A 16,538-nucleotide genomic window follows, 5' to 3' on the forward strand; every position below is an offset into this window, starting at 1 on the left:
ACAGTGGCCTAAATTGCATCATTAGTATAATTGACTGAGATAACTAGAGTCAAAAAGTAAATCATAATTTTACATAAAAGGGATAAAAATTTTAACATACAAGAGAAAATTCTGTTGGTTTTTTTAAATTTTGAAAAAATGTTTACAATTTTTGCAAACTCATATACCTGTTCGTCTTAACTTCCAGATCTTATTGACCAGGGTATATGAGGATTCAGCTCCTGTGGTCTGAAAACAGAAGAATATGAAAAAGCAGAGAAATGCCGCATAAATGCAAAAGAATCAAATAGAAGAACTTGAAATACAAAACTGTTCTTACGTCTTCCTCATTCTGGCGGGAGAATGTCATTGCTATCGCTGATCGTGCCTAAAAAGTTAGCTCTTAAGTTAATACACTGCATTAACAAATGCCATGGTTTTTAAAAGGAAGAATAGTCACATTCCAAATGATACACACCTTATCATACAGCATAAATCATGCATATTCTTTGAAATGAAAAAAAGTGTAACTGTGTGAAAAACTTACATTCTTGTCAGATAGTGTTCCAAAGATCAGAATGAAGAAACCCTTAAAAGCATGGATAAGACAAATTCAGTTAAGCAGTTTAGGTGTTACTATTTTTTAAATAGGTCAAAATAACAGCACTTAATATTTGGATTTCTATCTGATTGTTACCTGTAGTGAATTGAAGAATGCAAAAGCAATATGGATCCATCTGTTTTCTGGGGCAAACATTGTTCCATATCCCAAACCCCAAGTTAGTCCGAAGAAGGGTGTTAGCACAGCCAAACTCCTGACAATGACCATCAGAACATGCCTTTCCCCTGTTTGGGCAGCATTTACAGATACTCTTCTCATCAACATTTTGGATATTACCACAAACAGGATTATAAGGTTTACACCCACTATCAGAAGTGCAGGGATCACAAACCCCAGCATTGCTTTAGAGTCTTTCCAGTTGAGCCAACAAACATTGTTCCGGATGTATTCGTTTGAGGGAGCAGTGACAGCTATAGTTATAGTTGCAATGATCAGTGGTGCACCATAGCCCAAAGAGAATCCAATGGCCAGCATGGACATTTTAGACAACCCTCCATCAAAGACACTGATCATACGGTAGAGCAACAGCAGGGCTGAGGCTAACATCCAGAAGAAAAGGGCGAGGTAGAAAAAATGGATGAAAAAGGTAACCGAAGTGCATACTGGTGCATTTTTCATCTTTGGAATTGTTGCTACAATTATAAACCAAATGTTTGCAATCAGGAGAGACACAGCGATGTTAATTATGGAGATATGACGGAAATATGATGTCATGTTGTCACCAATTGTTTTCCATAGGATGCCTTCAATGATTAGACATATAATCAAGGAAGCAATAGAAAATCCAACTCCTATAAAGGATATAATTACTAGTTCAGAATGATCAGGGTTGTGAGGTGACATAAGAATGGAAAACGAGGTGGTGTGGTTGCAGCTGCAGCCGATTGTTTCATTTTCATTGAACAGTAGCATGCAGCCTTTATCACTCCATCCCCCAAAACCCTCAAAGAGATTAAATTCCCAGAAAACACATTTGGGATTTCTGAGAGCATTATTGAGAATATCAAATGTTAATGAAACATTTGTGATTTTTGTTTCAGGCCTAAGAAGCACAACCTTTCCATTTATTATCTTGGGTGATGAGTTGCTTTTATCTCTTGAAGGAAGCACATTATCCATTGAAGCAAATGTTATTATGGTTATATAGTTTCTACCTGCTCCAGGTGTTTCCCATAACTCTACTTCAATTGAAGACATAAAGTCCCCCGCAAAAGTGTTTGTAAATGTTGTTTTGTTCAACTGAATATTGGGTGTGGCAATGTTAAAAGATTTATTAACAAGACGCGATGTAATAATTTCCAAAGAGTTCAAGAGAGAAGAGCTGGTATTTTCTAGTCTGATGTTCCCTTTTGGTTCTACTGTGTTTCTGGTTTTGGCATTGTTGAGGATTTCCCATGAATCCTTTGCCTTATCAGTAGTGAGAGAGCCTGCAGTTATCAGGATGTTCTGTGTTGAGAGAAAGTCAATATATAAATGGTGAAAGTCCTAACAAAAAAAAAATACATTGAAAACAAAAATAAAAAATAGATTTACCTACCTCCATGTAATCTTTCTCTATTATAATATCTAATGAATATGATGCATCAGCTACATTACTGAGGATCCTCACAATGTCATTGATGATGTATGGAGAACCAGTTATTTCATCAGTGAGGTTGACAGTGGCATTGCTGAGGTTCTCTAAGAACACTGGAAAAGTAACTGGATCCAACGCCTGTTACATGTGAGAAAGAAATCTAGATTTAATTTTTTTTTAGTTACAACTGAGATAAAACTAAATATTAGCATATTATATTAAACTGCTATAGAACACAAAAGTGCTGAAAAGTAAATAAATGAATAATTAGGAAATAAATATCTAGTCAAATAAATAACATAAATATTTAATGTGACAATAAAACTGTGAAATCACTGAATGCAAATAAAGTTCTCTGCTCATTAGGAAATATGTTTCATAATTCAACCTGGAGACTCACACAGAGCTGAGCTATATCTTTAATGTTGCTATTGGCTTAGACTGCTGGAGAACATAGGGACCTCTTTTTATCATTCTGCTTCAGTCTGTCTCTATTCTCCCATTCTGCAGTATTTTTTAGTTCAACCTCTTACTTTATACTCTCTGCTTTTTCTTGTAACAGTAGCTTCATCGGGTCTGCTTCTGTTTGGCTGGGACACCAGCCAAACAGAATGTCTCCTTCTATCTCCTTGAACCCCATTCGGCCTCTGGCAAAGGCCACTCTGAGCCTGGTAATGCCAGAGGTTTCTTTCTGTTAAAAGGGACTTTTACCTCTCTACTATCGCTACACGCTTGCTTTGTATGAGGGATTGATGTTGAGACAATGAGTCAATGCAATCAGCTGGTTTACCTTAGATAAGAAACTTTTAAACAATCTGAGCGCATGATCTGGTTGAATTATCTCTGTAAAATGTGTTGTGAATTGGTGCTATATAGACTGAATTGAAATTAATTGCATTTGATTGTATAGTATCATTATGAAAAAAAAGGCAATGGGGAGAAAAACACAATAAAATAGCTGACTTTTTAAAAGTTAGCTTTGAAATAAAAATGCTGAAATTAAATAGATAGGTCTTAAAAATCTTTTGTATTTTTGCAATACATTTTTACACTTAATAAATTCATAATTTTTTTGTAAAATACTGTATATTTTTTAATTATACTGATCTAAGCATTTTAGTTTTATTAGTGATTTCACAATTTCTTTTTCACATAATTTGTGTGTTATGAGCAGATAACACATCAGACAGCCTAAGGTTTTTCACAACTATTTATTTAATTATTTCATTTTGATCCATCTATCAATTTTCTGTCATGCTTATCCCTGCTGGGATGGTGAGGATAAGCGGGATAGAATATGGATGGATTTCATTTTGAACACTTTTGTGTTCCATATATAATTGTTTTGTGCAAACTGTTTAGGTATGCCATATTGTGTGGTACTAAATGGCTGAAATTCTGTTTCTACTCATAAGTCTAGTGTGTCATATCAAATGGCATTCAGCAGAAACAACAGAACAGTTATTTCAAAACATTTTCAGTAAAGTCATAAGAACAATATTACCTCAGAGTTTTTAAGCAGGTCCTCTATAACTTGAAACTCAACAGGGTATGTTTTAGAAAGTTGTTTTAACATTTCCTCTTTTGCTGTTTTAGCTTTTGCAGGTTCATAATCAGACGTTCTGACAGTATATTCAATGATGGTACTTCCATTCCTTGAGATGACAATAGATATATTATAATGAAACATTACAAATGACTCTCATGTATACTTGATAGTAATGGTTATTAATATCAAACACAGATCATGGTATATAAATAAAAAAAAATAGTTTATTTTTAATAATATGGGAAAAATGTCCCTGGCCAAAATAACTTCAAAGTTTACCACTTGAAATCCCCAGACATAGAAAATTAGAGAAAATTTGAACATGATTCATAGTTTAGTTGATTTGTCTTTTCTATTTTTCTTCTCATCTATTGTAAATATTTAATCTCTTAAGATAAGCTCAAATGGGTGTATTTTTTCTTATGTTCTGGTATCCTCAAAAAGACTCTAATAGAAGGGATAGGAGATTGCTTCAAATAAGGCTTGGATATCAATAATGACACTTAAAAAGAAATTCCGTACCGCATTAAAAATTAATAAAAGTTTAAACAATGTGGACACAATTTATTTGAAAACATGAATTGATATTTGAGTAAACTTTTAGGTGATGTTATTTGGGTCCTTGATTTGTAGTTTGTTTTGATTATGTTCATTATTGTAATTTATGCTGCATATTTGAGTTATTAAATGAAAAAATGAAGCATCATATAACTGCAAAAAAGGTAATGATTGTATTTGGAGCTCATCAATAAAACAGTTTGAAAAACCTCAGTATAGATTATGAAAAACTTTAGACTAGGACTAGATTGCTGTGCTAGCAACAAACACATTTGATTCCAAGATGGCCAAAGCCTCAAAGAAAACAACAGCATAATGTGTGTTGGACATAAAGGTCCAAACAAAGAATCAAAAAACTTAAAACTCTGCATCAGTGTTTTAAATTAATGTGGGGGAATATTCCTTGATTTGTCATCATTTGTATGATGTGCCACCGGTAAAGTTTAATAGATCAGATATTTCCTGATTACTATGGAGAATGGTGGACTTGTGTGCACAGATTGGTACTCTGGAATATGTTACCTTATTGCAGGCTATAACTTGGTATAGTAAATATAATATATATATATATATATATATATATATATATATATATATATATATATATATATATATATATATACTATCATCTATCATTTTTTTTACAATAAAAAGAAAAACTTCACTTACCTGAAGGTCAGATTCTGGACTTTGCTATCTTTTGACAAATAGTGACAATAACTTCCTTCAACCTTTTATAAAAAATAACAAAGTCAAACCACATGTAATTATGTCTGATTTTATATTTTAGTTTTACAATAGCATTATGAAATCATAGTCTCATAAAGTAATTAGGACCTACCGCATGATGAACATCTTCGTTGATTTTTTCTCCTTTTTTATTGAACGAGGGATTAAAATCCATTTTTAATTTGAATTTGTCTGTAATAATGCTTGGCGCTGTTGTCATGTTTCCTGGTTTGGTCCATTGTTCTGTTGTTGGATTTTGCATTATGGCTTCTTGTGTTGTTAAGTTTTGCATTTCTAGTGTTACAGTAATAACAATCAGTTCACTTAAAAAGGGACAATGAAGGATAAATGTCATAATTTGATGCACTGCAATAGATTATAGCAGAAACTAATTTGCAGCCACTTCTAAGATGGTTGCATGTGTTTCTATTTTCATTAAAGTTATATTTTATGGACTTGCAAATGACATTGATGTGTTTTGAATTCTCTCTAGTCCTGCTGCAATTTTCCCTGCTGTGTGTGGTGTTTTCCTGGTAAAGTTTTGACACCTATTGTAGTGTTTTTAATTATGTCAAATGTGATTGTATTTAGTACTGTTTCTCACTGTACCTACTGTAGGGTTGCATTGGTCAGTGCTGTGTTTAGTGTTATTTCTGGTCAGGTTAAATTTGTCAATGTTGAGTTTAGTGTTATTTCTGTCATTTCTGCTGTAATTAAAATTGACCTTTTCATTATTATTGCATGTAATATGTTTTCAGTCCTACCTCTCATTTCAAACCATAATTTCCTCTTCACTGTTTTGTTTGATGTTGCCATAGATGTTGGTGATGTTGTTAATGTCACGAGAAAAAAAAAGAAAGAAAGAAAGAAAGTTACACAATGAATAAAAAAACAAAATTGAAGGTATACCAATGTTGTGATGCAAACACTGCTGGATCATATGATTACACTCTGACCACCTAATGATTGTCATGCACATCCCTTTAAGGCAGACATTGTCAGCCAAATTATTAGCGCATGTCCCTTTGAGACAGACATGAGCAGACCTAATGGCTACACTGTGCTCCCTTTCTAGAGAAATGCAGCAAGCTCAAATGACAATGATACGAACGACAAATCTCCACAAGTCACACCTGTAGGGGAACCATCTGTTGGAGGACTGTGATGCAAGCAAACCAACCCTCCAACATCATGCCGCTTTAAAACAAAGCTCAACTGTCTTAAATGGTCTCTTTGCCCCGTAGTTTCCAGCCTTTTTAAGTCTGAGTTCACGGCAGAACTGGGTCTTCCCCTCCTGCAATACAGAAACTGCAGTGTAGTGCACATAGCAATTCCTGCCTGCTGTTGAAGCGGATGAGAAAACGGGAATTTTCGCCATTGGCTGACTGAACTATCCTGCTAATTCCACTGAGACGGTCCTACCCTCTCATTGAACCCATTATGGTCGCATCTTCAGCAAGCTCCTGACTCGCAGTAAGTTACCAAACCAAATAAAGCCCATGAAATCCCTCTGTTGTTGCATCAGACTGAAGAAAACTAGTTTATGGATTGGATAGGAGCAGGACCTTATGCTGCTCCTTCCTCCCATCCACTGAATCAACACATACAGTAGTGAAACTTTCTTTCCTTTTATTTTCATCTGATGCTCAATAAAGATGCTCGGCGGGTGTAGTTAGTTAGGTTTTGCATGCGTTTAATTGAAACTCTTGATTTTTATAGCTGATAGTTTAATATGAAACTTTCATCTGAACAGAACACTGGTTTCATGAAGTGTGTGTGAATGAGAGAATGGTGGCAATTTGATAATTTCTATTATTCTTCATTTCTTTTTCTCTTTTTTCCTGAAGTTAATGTGCTCAAGGTGAGCTGTTAGCTTTTGAAGTTCCTTGATGACTCATTGTTCAAATGGTGCAGGGACGGCCATTTTATGAGTTTTACAACCCATTGTCTGTCCCTGCATTGGTAGCCGTACCATTTCCCTTTGGTCATATAATAGGAGCGGCCATCTCGTGAACTTTACGACCCATTGTGCTCCTCAGTACTGTTAACACAACCTCTTTTGACCATATGGTTTAGAGGCAGCCATTTTGTAGTTTTAAGACTTTGTTTCAGTAAAGAACCACCTCCTAACTGAGCCTTAGGCGTGATCTAAGCTAAACCATCTTGCTGCAATGCAGTATTGTTTAATGCATTTGTGAATCATTGTCATTGTCAGTTGTAAGCTGAATGTAACAACACTGTTTTAATTGCATTTAAGATCTCTGCATTGATTGTTATTTACATATACCTGATGTTGAAAGACCTAATAAATAAGTGCAGTTCTAGTTAATAATATGTTCATAATCTACTGGTAAAACATCTTGTTGATTTTGTGATATTTTAAATGGGCATTTGTTCAGGAGAAAGGAGGACTGAAGAATTGTCAATTAAAACTGAGAAACTGTTGGTTTTGGACGAAGTTGAAGATGTACCGAGAATGATCCACATTTTATTGCTGTTGAGTTTGAGGAAATTAGAGGCCAACCAGGACTTTAGGTCATCTAAGCAACCGAAAAAGGAAGAGGGATGTAAAGCAGGAGTTAGGTTTTCGAGAGAGGTACAGCTGGCTGTTATCAGCATAGCATTTGAAAATGGTGTTATGTTTCCAGAAAATCTTGTCAAGGGGGAGGATGTAATTGATAAGAAGTCGACCAAAGACTGAGCCCTGGGGGACATCTGCAGTGAGAGAAGATGGATTTGAAAAGGATTTGAGCTGAACATACTGAGTGATACCAGAGGTATGATTTAAACCCCTCGACTGGGGTTTGGGTGATCCCAGCAGAAGATTATTTATTGAGGAGGATGGAGTGTGATATGGTGTCAAAGGCCGTACTCTTCTCAAGGAGGATGAGGATGGAGAGGAGACCAGAATCTGCTGCCACAAGGAGATAATTTTTCATTTTTAAGACTGCTAAATCTGTACTCTGACAAAAGTGGAAACCAGACTGGAATTGTTCATATATTTTATAGTGTGTTAGGGAAGTGTGAAGTTGTGATGTAACTCCTTTTTCCATTTTAGAAATAGAGGGCAGATTGGAGATGAGAGGCGGGTGGGGATGAAAGGGAAGCTTTGAACAGAAAGTAGGAGTTCAAAAATGGAGAAANTCCTCTTCACTGTTTTGTTTGATGTTGCCATAGATGTTGGTGATGTTGTTAATGTCACGAGAAAAAAAAAAGAAAGAAAGAAAGTAAGTTACACAATGAATAAAAAAAACTAAATAGGTGCTAATTGTTCTTAAGTAATTACTTTATTTGATAAAACAAGCAAATATGATTATTTGTCCACACATTGCCAAAACTTATATGTATAACTAAAGTGCAGGATTCTTCTTTCTGAAGACAGCAATGTAAAACAGATGTCCGAGTCTTAGCTTTCATTTCTGTTTGCTATTTGTTGATATTACAATTTCTTTTATTTAAAGGGCGTTTCAAGAAACCAAACGTAATGTACATAGAAAGTAAGAAAGGAGGAAGGACATAATACAATAAAAATACACTGATATGAACAAAAAGCAAAGAGTAAAAACTGATAAACATTTAAAAAGAAAGAAAAAAGAATAAAATGCAGCAGTGTAAGAGATGAAGAGCATTATGTTAGTTTGAAGGCAAGTTTGAACAGGTGAATTTTGAGGTGTGTTTTAATGATATACTAATACTACTGTACAGAGTTTGGGGGCACGGCAGCTAAAAGCCCTGGAGCCCATGGTAACCAATATAGGGGAAGAAACTATGTAATGGAGAAAGAAGCAGATCTGAGGGAATGAGAGGGAACAGCAGTGAGGACCAGTGCAGTTAAATATGGAGAGGCAAGGTTGTGGATGGCCTTATAAAGGAAAAGAAGAACCAGAACAAAATTCAGAAATGAATGACCAGTGAAGCTGCTGTAGGAAAGGAGTGATGTGAATAGAGGAGGGGGTTCTGGTGATGATGCGGGCAGCAGAATTCAAAACCAGTTGAAGTTTAAGGAGTGATTTTGGGTAGACTAAAAAATTATTGAATCGTAGTAGTCAAGATGGGAAAGGACCAGGTTGTGCAAAAGGATGGCTATGGAGTGGGGGGTGAGGGAGGGGCGGAACCTGTGATGTTGCAGAGGTGAAAATATAAAGACCTTATTGTGTTATTGATGTGGGCTTGGAAGCACAGCGTGCTGTTGAGGATAATTCCTATATTCTTAACCCAAGGGGAAAGGAGGACTAAAGAATTTTCAACTACGACTCAGAACCTGTAGGTTTTGGACAAAATTGAAGGTATACCAATGTTGTGATGCAAACACTGGTGGATCATATGATTACACTCTGATCACCTAATCATTGTGATGCACATCCCTAAATTATTAGCGCATGGTGTTGTGACAATTCCAGTGGCCATTGAAGGTTCAATGAGGGTTGTGAGGAGGGGGGGAAGGGATGAAAGGGAAGCTTTGAACAGAAAGTAGGAGTTCAAAAATGGAGAAAAGATGATTTTCCACTGGAAGACCAGTAGAAAAACAAGGAGGAGTNGGGATGAAAGGGAAGCTTTGAACAGAAAGTAGGAGTTCAAAAATGGAGAAAAGATGATTTTCCACTGGAAGACCAGTAGAAAAACAAGGAGGAGTTGTTGAGGGTAGGCACTGGTAAATAGATGGGATTTTTGTACGTATGTAGTAGAGAACTGCAAAAAGGCTGTGGATTAAAAAATGTGCTGTGAGGAAAATGGGGGGTCCTGAGAATGGTATTTTATATAACGAAGAGATTCTTGGAATCATTATCATTGGGCAGATAAAAGTGAACATACAGTCCTCACATTATAAAACATGATTAAAATAAATGTCTTTTTGTACAGTGAGTCCTGTTTTCATATATACTGTAGGTGCTCTAATTGGCGGCCTTTTGCTTTCAGAAGAGGGAGTTCTGAGGAGGACCAAGGAGCAGAGACAGAAAAGGACATGGTTTTGAAAAAGTATTGAGCAAATTATTTATCATGGAATTAGGTCAGACGGTTTAGATAAACATAATAGTTATACAGTGAAAAGAGAGAAAGATAGACAAAATGTAAGCTAATAGCTGCCTTATTTAGAAGTTTGGCTGTCTGTTATACTGCTTTAGCTTAATGATAATTAAAGAAATGAGAGTGACATGGCTCTAAGGAACACTGTAATATGCCATGAGGATTTAAAGAGAACCTGGATTTGTTATTTAAAAACAGTGTATAAATAAAAAATGTACCAAATTCAAACACTTTTCAGTAGTGGCAAGTAATGAAAGTTCAGCATGTCTATTTAACAAAAAAGCCATAAACCTACCTATTTGGCTGCTGTTTAGCTGACAGAACTGATAATCATCTGGAAGATCATTAATGCAGCCACAGGTGTCACCAATAATGGCATCACAGACTCTGTGTACAACGCAGCTGTTATAGGACCAAGCAAAGTTCTTCTCACACATGCACTGGTATCCAGTAATATTTGGTGAACATACTGTGGAAAAAAAGCATCACCATATGATGAAAATATTGGATGAGACACAAAATACAGGGCAGTGTCGAGTACCGCTATGTTAGTCAAAATCTATAGGGCTTTATTAACTTAATACCTGTTGTTTTACCCAGGCTGGAAATTTCACTTGTGTTGGTGATCGATATGGGAAAGCTGAGGTTGTTGAGTAGCAGTTGAAACATCTCCAGGTCAGAAATGTTCATAACAGCTTGGAATTCATAATCAGTTATATTCGTTGGAGCTGGAGAGGAAAAACACACATAGTTTAAACACAGTCTATCCCTACAATATTCTTTATTGTGTAATTAAGTAGTTTTTCAGTGACTCACATTCTCTTTTTTCTCTTACATGAAGGCTGGATGATTTGATACCAATCAACCCCTGTAAATATAATCAATAAAACTCTGCAATCAACATTTGAGACAAAACATTTTTATGTACATGATTTACTTTTTATTTCCTATGCTTACCTGAGAGAAGATGTACATAGAATGTCTGAATCCCGGCTGTACCAGAGTGCAGCATATAGCCATAAGAATAACACCAAACCACAGTGCTTTGGCTGAAGCCATACCTACTGAAAAGAACATAGGAATGGTCATATTGTAGATATAGTATTGAAGAAACCCTGTTAATCATTTGTAACATAGTTTTACTCTTAAAGGCTGTCAGATTCTTAAAAAACTGACAAGGAAGTAACCAATAAAAATGTAGTAGCCTGACATGTGGTTAACGGCTCATGATTCAGTATCACAAGCTTTGTTTTATACGTTTAACAACAAACCAATAAACAGCAGCTTAAACTATTTAATTAATACTCAACTAACCTCAAAATGTTTATATATGTTTTTGATTTTGTTAATGCCATGATATAATTATATTTTTTTCTTCCATTTATTTTTCTTGTGTTTTTTCCTCCAAAATACATAAGAATGAAAAAAACAACAAACAAACATGTTACTTTTTTCCATGAACAAAAACGGAACTAGAAGAAAACACAAAATACCATAGTTCCTGTCCCTTTTACAAAATCTTCCAATAAAAAGAACAGCTGCTTTATACATATGTAATTCAGCTGACGTTGGACGCAAATACACATAGTTGGTGTGTCAGTGGCTGCTTTGAAAGAGGAAACAAAAATGCAAATGGTTTTATTTATAGAAAACTACACTCTGTATCATGCATTGTCAGTTCTAATCCTCGAGGTCTGGTGTCATGCACCTGTACGTCTCTCTTCTGCAACACAGCAGTCGAATCATCAATTCATTAGAAAATTCTGGAGAACTTGACTGCAGCCATTTGATTAGATGTGTGGAAGAAGAATCACTTATAAAAGGTGCAGAACACCAGACCTCCAGCACTTGACTTGAAGACTTCTGCTCTATAGTTTCTGTGGAAAAATTAATGTGCAGTTTTATAAAAAGAAATCTATAAATCTTATTCAAGAATAACATGCCTGTTGTCAGACTCGATACTCTTATTCTTTCTAAAGATTCGGTGAAAATCAGCTGAATTATGTACGTGACTGCATAGTTCCAAGCTCCTACCATGGTTCAGTACCCTGTTATTTTAAAATGCTGTATTTCTTACATATGTGTAAATCTGCCCTTTGGGCCACATGAAAAAACAACCTTTGCATATAAGTATTGTATTAATGCTCAGTTAATGTTACAATTTGACCTTTTTAGTTTATGTTTTTTTTCCTAATGCGTTTTATTTTTCCATTATGTCCCATAAAAAGCTGTCAAGTAACAAAGTACAAATACTCTGTTACCTTACTTAAGTAGAAAATTTGGCTATCTATAGTGGAGTAATTCATTTTTTGCCAAATTTTTACTACACTATACTTTCTACTCCTACAATTTAAAAAATAGACTCGTTAGTTTTGCTTAATTTAAGCTAATTTTAGTTATTACTGGTTGGTATTAAAAAAATAACTAAAAATTATCAAAATAATTAGTTTCATCCAGAAGTTGTTGTTCGACACATAGCAAAATAAATATTTTTTTAAGACGATGTAAAGATAAATTTGTTGCTATTAGTTTTAAATCTGAGAAAATTAAATATAAGGAAGTTATCATTCAGAATCGTAGAAAAATCGGTAGCGGCGCAGCCAGTATAAAGCTTAAAGCATCTGCCCTTAGCATTTCTCCTGCCTTACTTTTATTTTTATATTTTAAGTAGTTTAAAAAATGGCACTTTTACACTTTTTCTTGAATAAAACCCTTAAGTTGATACAAAAAAAAAACACCACAAAAGTGTTTTTAAACAGTAGGATTTATACTTCTACTTGAGTAATAAACATAATAATTTTTACTCCTCTGGTCCCATGCATGTTTTAGGAAGAACACGTACAAAGAATTCTTCATAAAGTGAAGAACATTCTAGAAGAATGACCTGACTGTTGAACAGTAACAGTGTTATCAGTCAGAGAGATCTCTAAATTCACTTTGAGACAAAAAGCCATAGGAGATCCTCCTGATCCTCCTGTAGCTATTAAAATCAACAACGACCCGTTGAAAAAAAACCTGAGTTACAACAACATTTAGTTTCCCTTCAGGTTAAATAATATTGATTTATTGAATTAAATGTCTCAGTTCCTCTCTGATTCATGACATACCCATCAAACTGTTGTATTAGTCAGAACAAAATAAACCCTGGTCCTGAACTTTGGTCTGACATTTTAATACACTTTAATGGGCAATTAATGGAAGTGTGGATGGCCCAATTCAATTAAATTGATTCAAACTGCCCCAGGCATCTTATAAAAGAATTTTCTACCAAATCAGATCCATTATTTTTGTTTTCTTTTATTTACCTGTTTACTGTAGCACATTTCCCAAGGTACCTAAAACAATAGACTGAAACTTCTGCAAGGACTCTTGGTGTTATCTGTTTGGGGAACATTATAGTAAAAAATCCAACACAGAGAGTGATTGCATAGCTGGTTTGGAAAGTTACAGTACTAAAGAGTAGGAGGCAGCTTTTGCAGCAAATAAAAAAAAAAGAATTGGGCTGATATCATCAACTAGTTCTGCATTGAGATTCTACAGTCTTATAAGATCGTAGGTAATTTACTTCCCATTCCTCACATTTTTATGAGAAATGATCTGAAACCAATACAAACATGTTAAATGCACATACAGATGTTGTTTTATGTCAAAATAGAAGAGCAAAAAGACAACCGTTCCCAGATTATTTCTTTACAATTATAAGTAGCTTATCACTACATTGCACAAGACTACTGGTAAAAGGTTATTTTGATGAAGTTTGTTAACTTCTGTTTTTTTTTTCTGTTTTCTGAACATATAATTTTGTTCTTTTCTTTGTTAGAATTCTTCTTGTAGAAACAAAACCCATTTCCGAGTTCTATGCCTGCTGACCACTAGCATAGCAAAATCCTTACACTAATGTTACTCTTTAGGGACTCAAAGTTTGCCAAAAACTAATGGGCATCCTAGCAACTGCCTGCCTTAATTGTTTTCAGGCTACACAACTCTGCTCCTGAATAAAAGCCTATGTGTTCATAGCTGTGAGACCTGGGAACCGTGAAGTTGTGTGGGAGTTTAAGTTAAACTTGTTTGGAGGTAATAATTTGCATCTTATAGTACAGTAGACCAGTATGCATGTTGCTAATCACTAAAATCTCGATTGAGTTAGTATCTAATAAAAGCATATCTTTCACATCCTTTCATCACTTTTTCACTCAGTGATTAATTTAGCCACTAAGATGTTTGAAGATGTTTTTTTGACCAACCAAGGACTTTTATTTCATATATAACTACCTTCCTCTAAATTCCATTAAATGCTCTTGTTGGACTCTTAAAATTAACCAAAACATTGTATTAACCAGCAAGGACCTCCTACTTAATTCCAATTACACAAATGTTGTTACAGCCTTGAACAAAAACTTCTTCAAATACATATAAACATGGGTTAATAATTATATTTTGGATACTAAAAATATTCTAGAGATTTATTTTTTATAGTTGATTTTATATCCTCACTGTTTTGTTTTACTGCGCAATATAAGGCTGCCTTTTTATTTAACCTAATGATTGTACTGCATTAAAGCTTGAGACTGGGACTGCAGCTATAGCCGAATAATAACTCTTTCTACAGTTATATATTTGTGGTAGTGATAAATACACTAGTTTTGGTTTTCCTTTTAAATAAGTGAAGTGCACAGATCTCCCTTGGAGTCCTTTGCATATTGTTTAAGTGGTTGTAATGTATCCCTGTCCCCCAGAAGCTCCCAAGCCACCAGAGATTTTTCATTTCTAGAATGAAGTGTACACTTGTGTAATTAGTCAATGAGAATACAAAAGAAGTCTCACTCTTTTTACCTTATCTAAGTACCAAAAAGCCTTTAGTCTGTTCTTCAAAGTCAAATTTGTAAGTTGAATCTAAACGATGTAAAGAGAGTTATTTTTTGAATATCAAGTTCCAGTGAATAAGCAAAAAAATAAGTATAATACATATGATAAGAGCAGATGTAGTATAAGATTTTTACTCTACCTCTCCATGTGTCCTGGCATCCAATGAGGAAAGTCTAGAGTACACAATCATTTTCCTGCATATGTTTGCATAAAGACTGGAACTTCCTGGAGGACTTTGCAGGGGTCAAAATCATTGAATAATTCCTGTTTAATGCTTACGCACTGGTCATTTTCATTGCCAGACTGTATTATTTGTTATCTTTAAGAATTGAATTTAATCTTTACATTTAAAGTATGAAACTAAGCAAATTAAACAGAAAGTCAACAAACAAAGTGTAGAAAGAATCATTTAAATACAAATGAGATTTTGAATGAAAGTGTTAAAGTGCTCTGATTGAAATACACCAGAATGGTGGCCAAAGATAACCATACACTACGGTGTTTAGAAATTATCAGCATTTCAACTCAATAATTATGTTTTGAACAATGTAAATTACAGAAAATAAAACACAATAAAAAAGAAAAAAAAAACATAAGCATACCAGAGTATTCTAACAGTTTGGTTTGTTCATCAGTGAAATAGGGAAACAGAAAATGTAATCCTGTGTAGATTTTGAGGTGAATTGAGATGTGTCTTTAGGCCAACAGCAGTCGAATGCAAATAACTAGATATACTTGAGAGAAAATTTTTTACAAACATGGTTTTAATTATTTAATAACTTAGATTACCATCATGATTGTTTTAAAGTAGACTCTGGCTCAGGTGATGATTACAGAGACAGCAGAATAGCTGAAAGTGTAACTCACCTGTGCAACAGACAAATTCTGAATATGCCACCAAAGCAGTCCAGGAGACCACTAGGGGCAACGCCAAGTTTTAGGAGGAGCATTAGTGGAGGTGTGGTTAGAGATTCAGCAAGCCTGGCCACATGCAGAGCCTCATGAAGAACTTGGATTTGGGTAGACATTGTCATGATTTTATTCAAAGGTCTGATCCACATGCAGAAAACCAAACAGAGTGACCAGGGGAAGGTTCGACAGGTTTATTGAGAACTGGTAGAGATGGGTCCAGTGCTGCTCTGAACACTGGCAAACAGGGACTGAAACGTGAAGGGGAAGTTCCTGTGGTTAGTTCAGGCTCAGTGGGAAATTTGAGCTTCGATTTGCAAAACGGAACAAAGGCAACAGGACTCACGTTTCCAGAAAAGGTGTCTTTCTCTGAATCCAGTAGGTGTGGGTTGTTCCAGTAATTGACTTGCTCGTTGGAGGGCGGACAGGGTTTACCCAGGTTGAGGCATTTCCTTGAGGAATGGAGGAGCTGACTGCCACTTAGATTTCCAATGTTACTTGAACTGTTTCTTGTGGAGATGAATCCCCTGCTCAGTGTGAAGCTAGAACAATCCTTTGGGGAAAAGTAGATCCAAACCTCCTGTTTGAATCCCCAGCTCAGTTTGAAGCTCAGACAACCCTTCCAGGGGGAGAATGTCCTAAACATCCATTTTGCAGGATGACTTCCTACTGAGAGGCAAAGAGAAAAAAAACCCAACAAGGTTAAGACTCGGGTTCACAAAAAC

At 35.2% G+C, this 16,538-nt stretch overlaps 2 protein-coding genes across 2 annotated transcripts; both read right to left on the reverse strand.

The window, feature by feature from the left end:
• Positions 1-326: 326 nt before the first annotated feature.
• Positions 327-5,785, reverse strand: LOC107099821 (adhesion G-protein coupled receptor F1-like). The gene is made up of 8 exons (XM_015398094.1): positions 5,778-5,785; positions 5,126-5,307; positions 4,954-5,015; positions 3,682-3,832; positions 2,139-2,315; positions 677-2,047; positions 527-568; positions 327-395 (listed from the first exon to the last, which is right to left on the reverse strand). Exons 1-8 carry the CDS (start codon positions 5,782-5,784, stop codon positions 327-329), a joined length of 2,061 nt encoding a protein of 686 aa, XP_015253580.1. The 5' UTR covers position 5,785.
• Positions 5,786-7,838: 2,053 nt separating this feature from the next.
• On the reverse strand, positions 7,839-11,097 carry LOC107099822 (adhesion G protein-coupled receptor F5-like). The gene is made up of 5 exons (XM_015398095.1): positions 10,996-11,097; positions 10,855-10,906; positions 10,623-10,766; positions 10,334-10,507; positions 7,839-7,927 (listed from the first exon to the last, which is right to left on the reverse strand). Exons 1-5 carry the CDS (start codon positions 11,095-11,097, stop codon positions 7,839-7,841), a joined length of 561 nt encoding a protein of 186 aa, XP_015253581.1.
• Between the last annotated feature and the right edge of the window lie 5,441 nt (positions 11,098-16,538).

Source organism: Cyprinodon variegatus, unplaced genomic scaffold (genome assembly GCF_000732505.1).
Source record: "Cyprinodon variegatus isolate N-32 unplaced genomic scaffold, C_variegatus-1.0 Scaffold911, whole genome shotgun sequence".
Classification (NCBI taxonomy): Eukaryota; Metazoa; Chordata; class Actinopteri; order Cyprinodontiformes; family Cyprinodontidae; genus Cyprinodon; species Cyprinodon variegatus.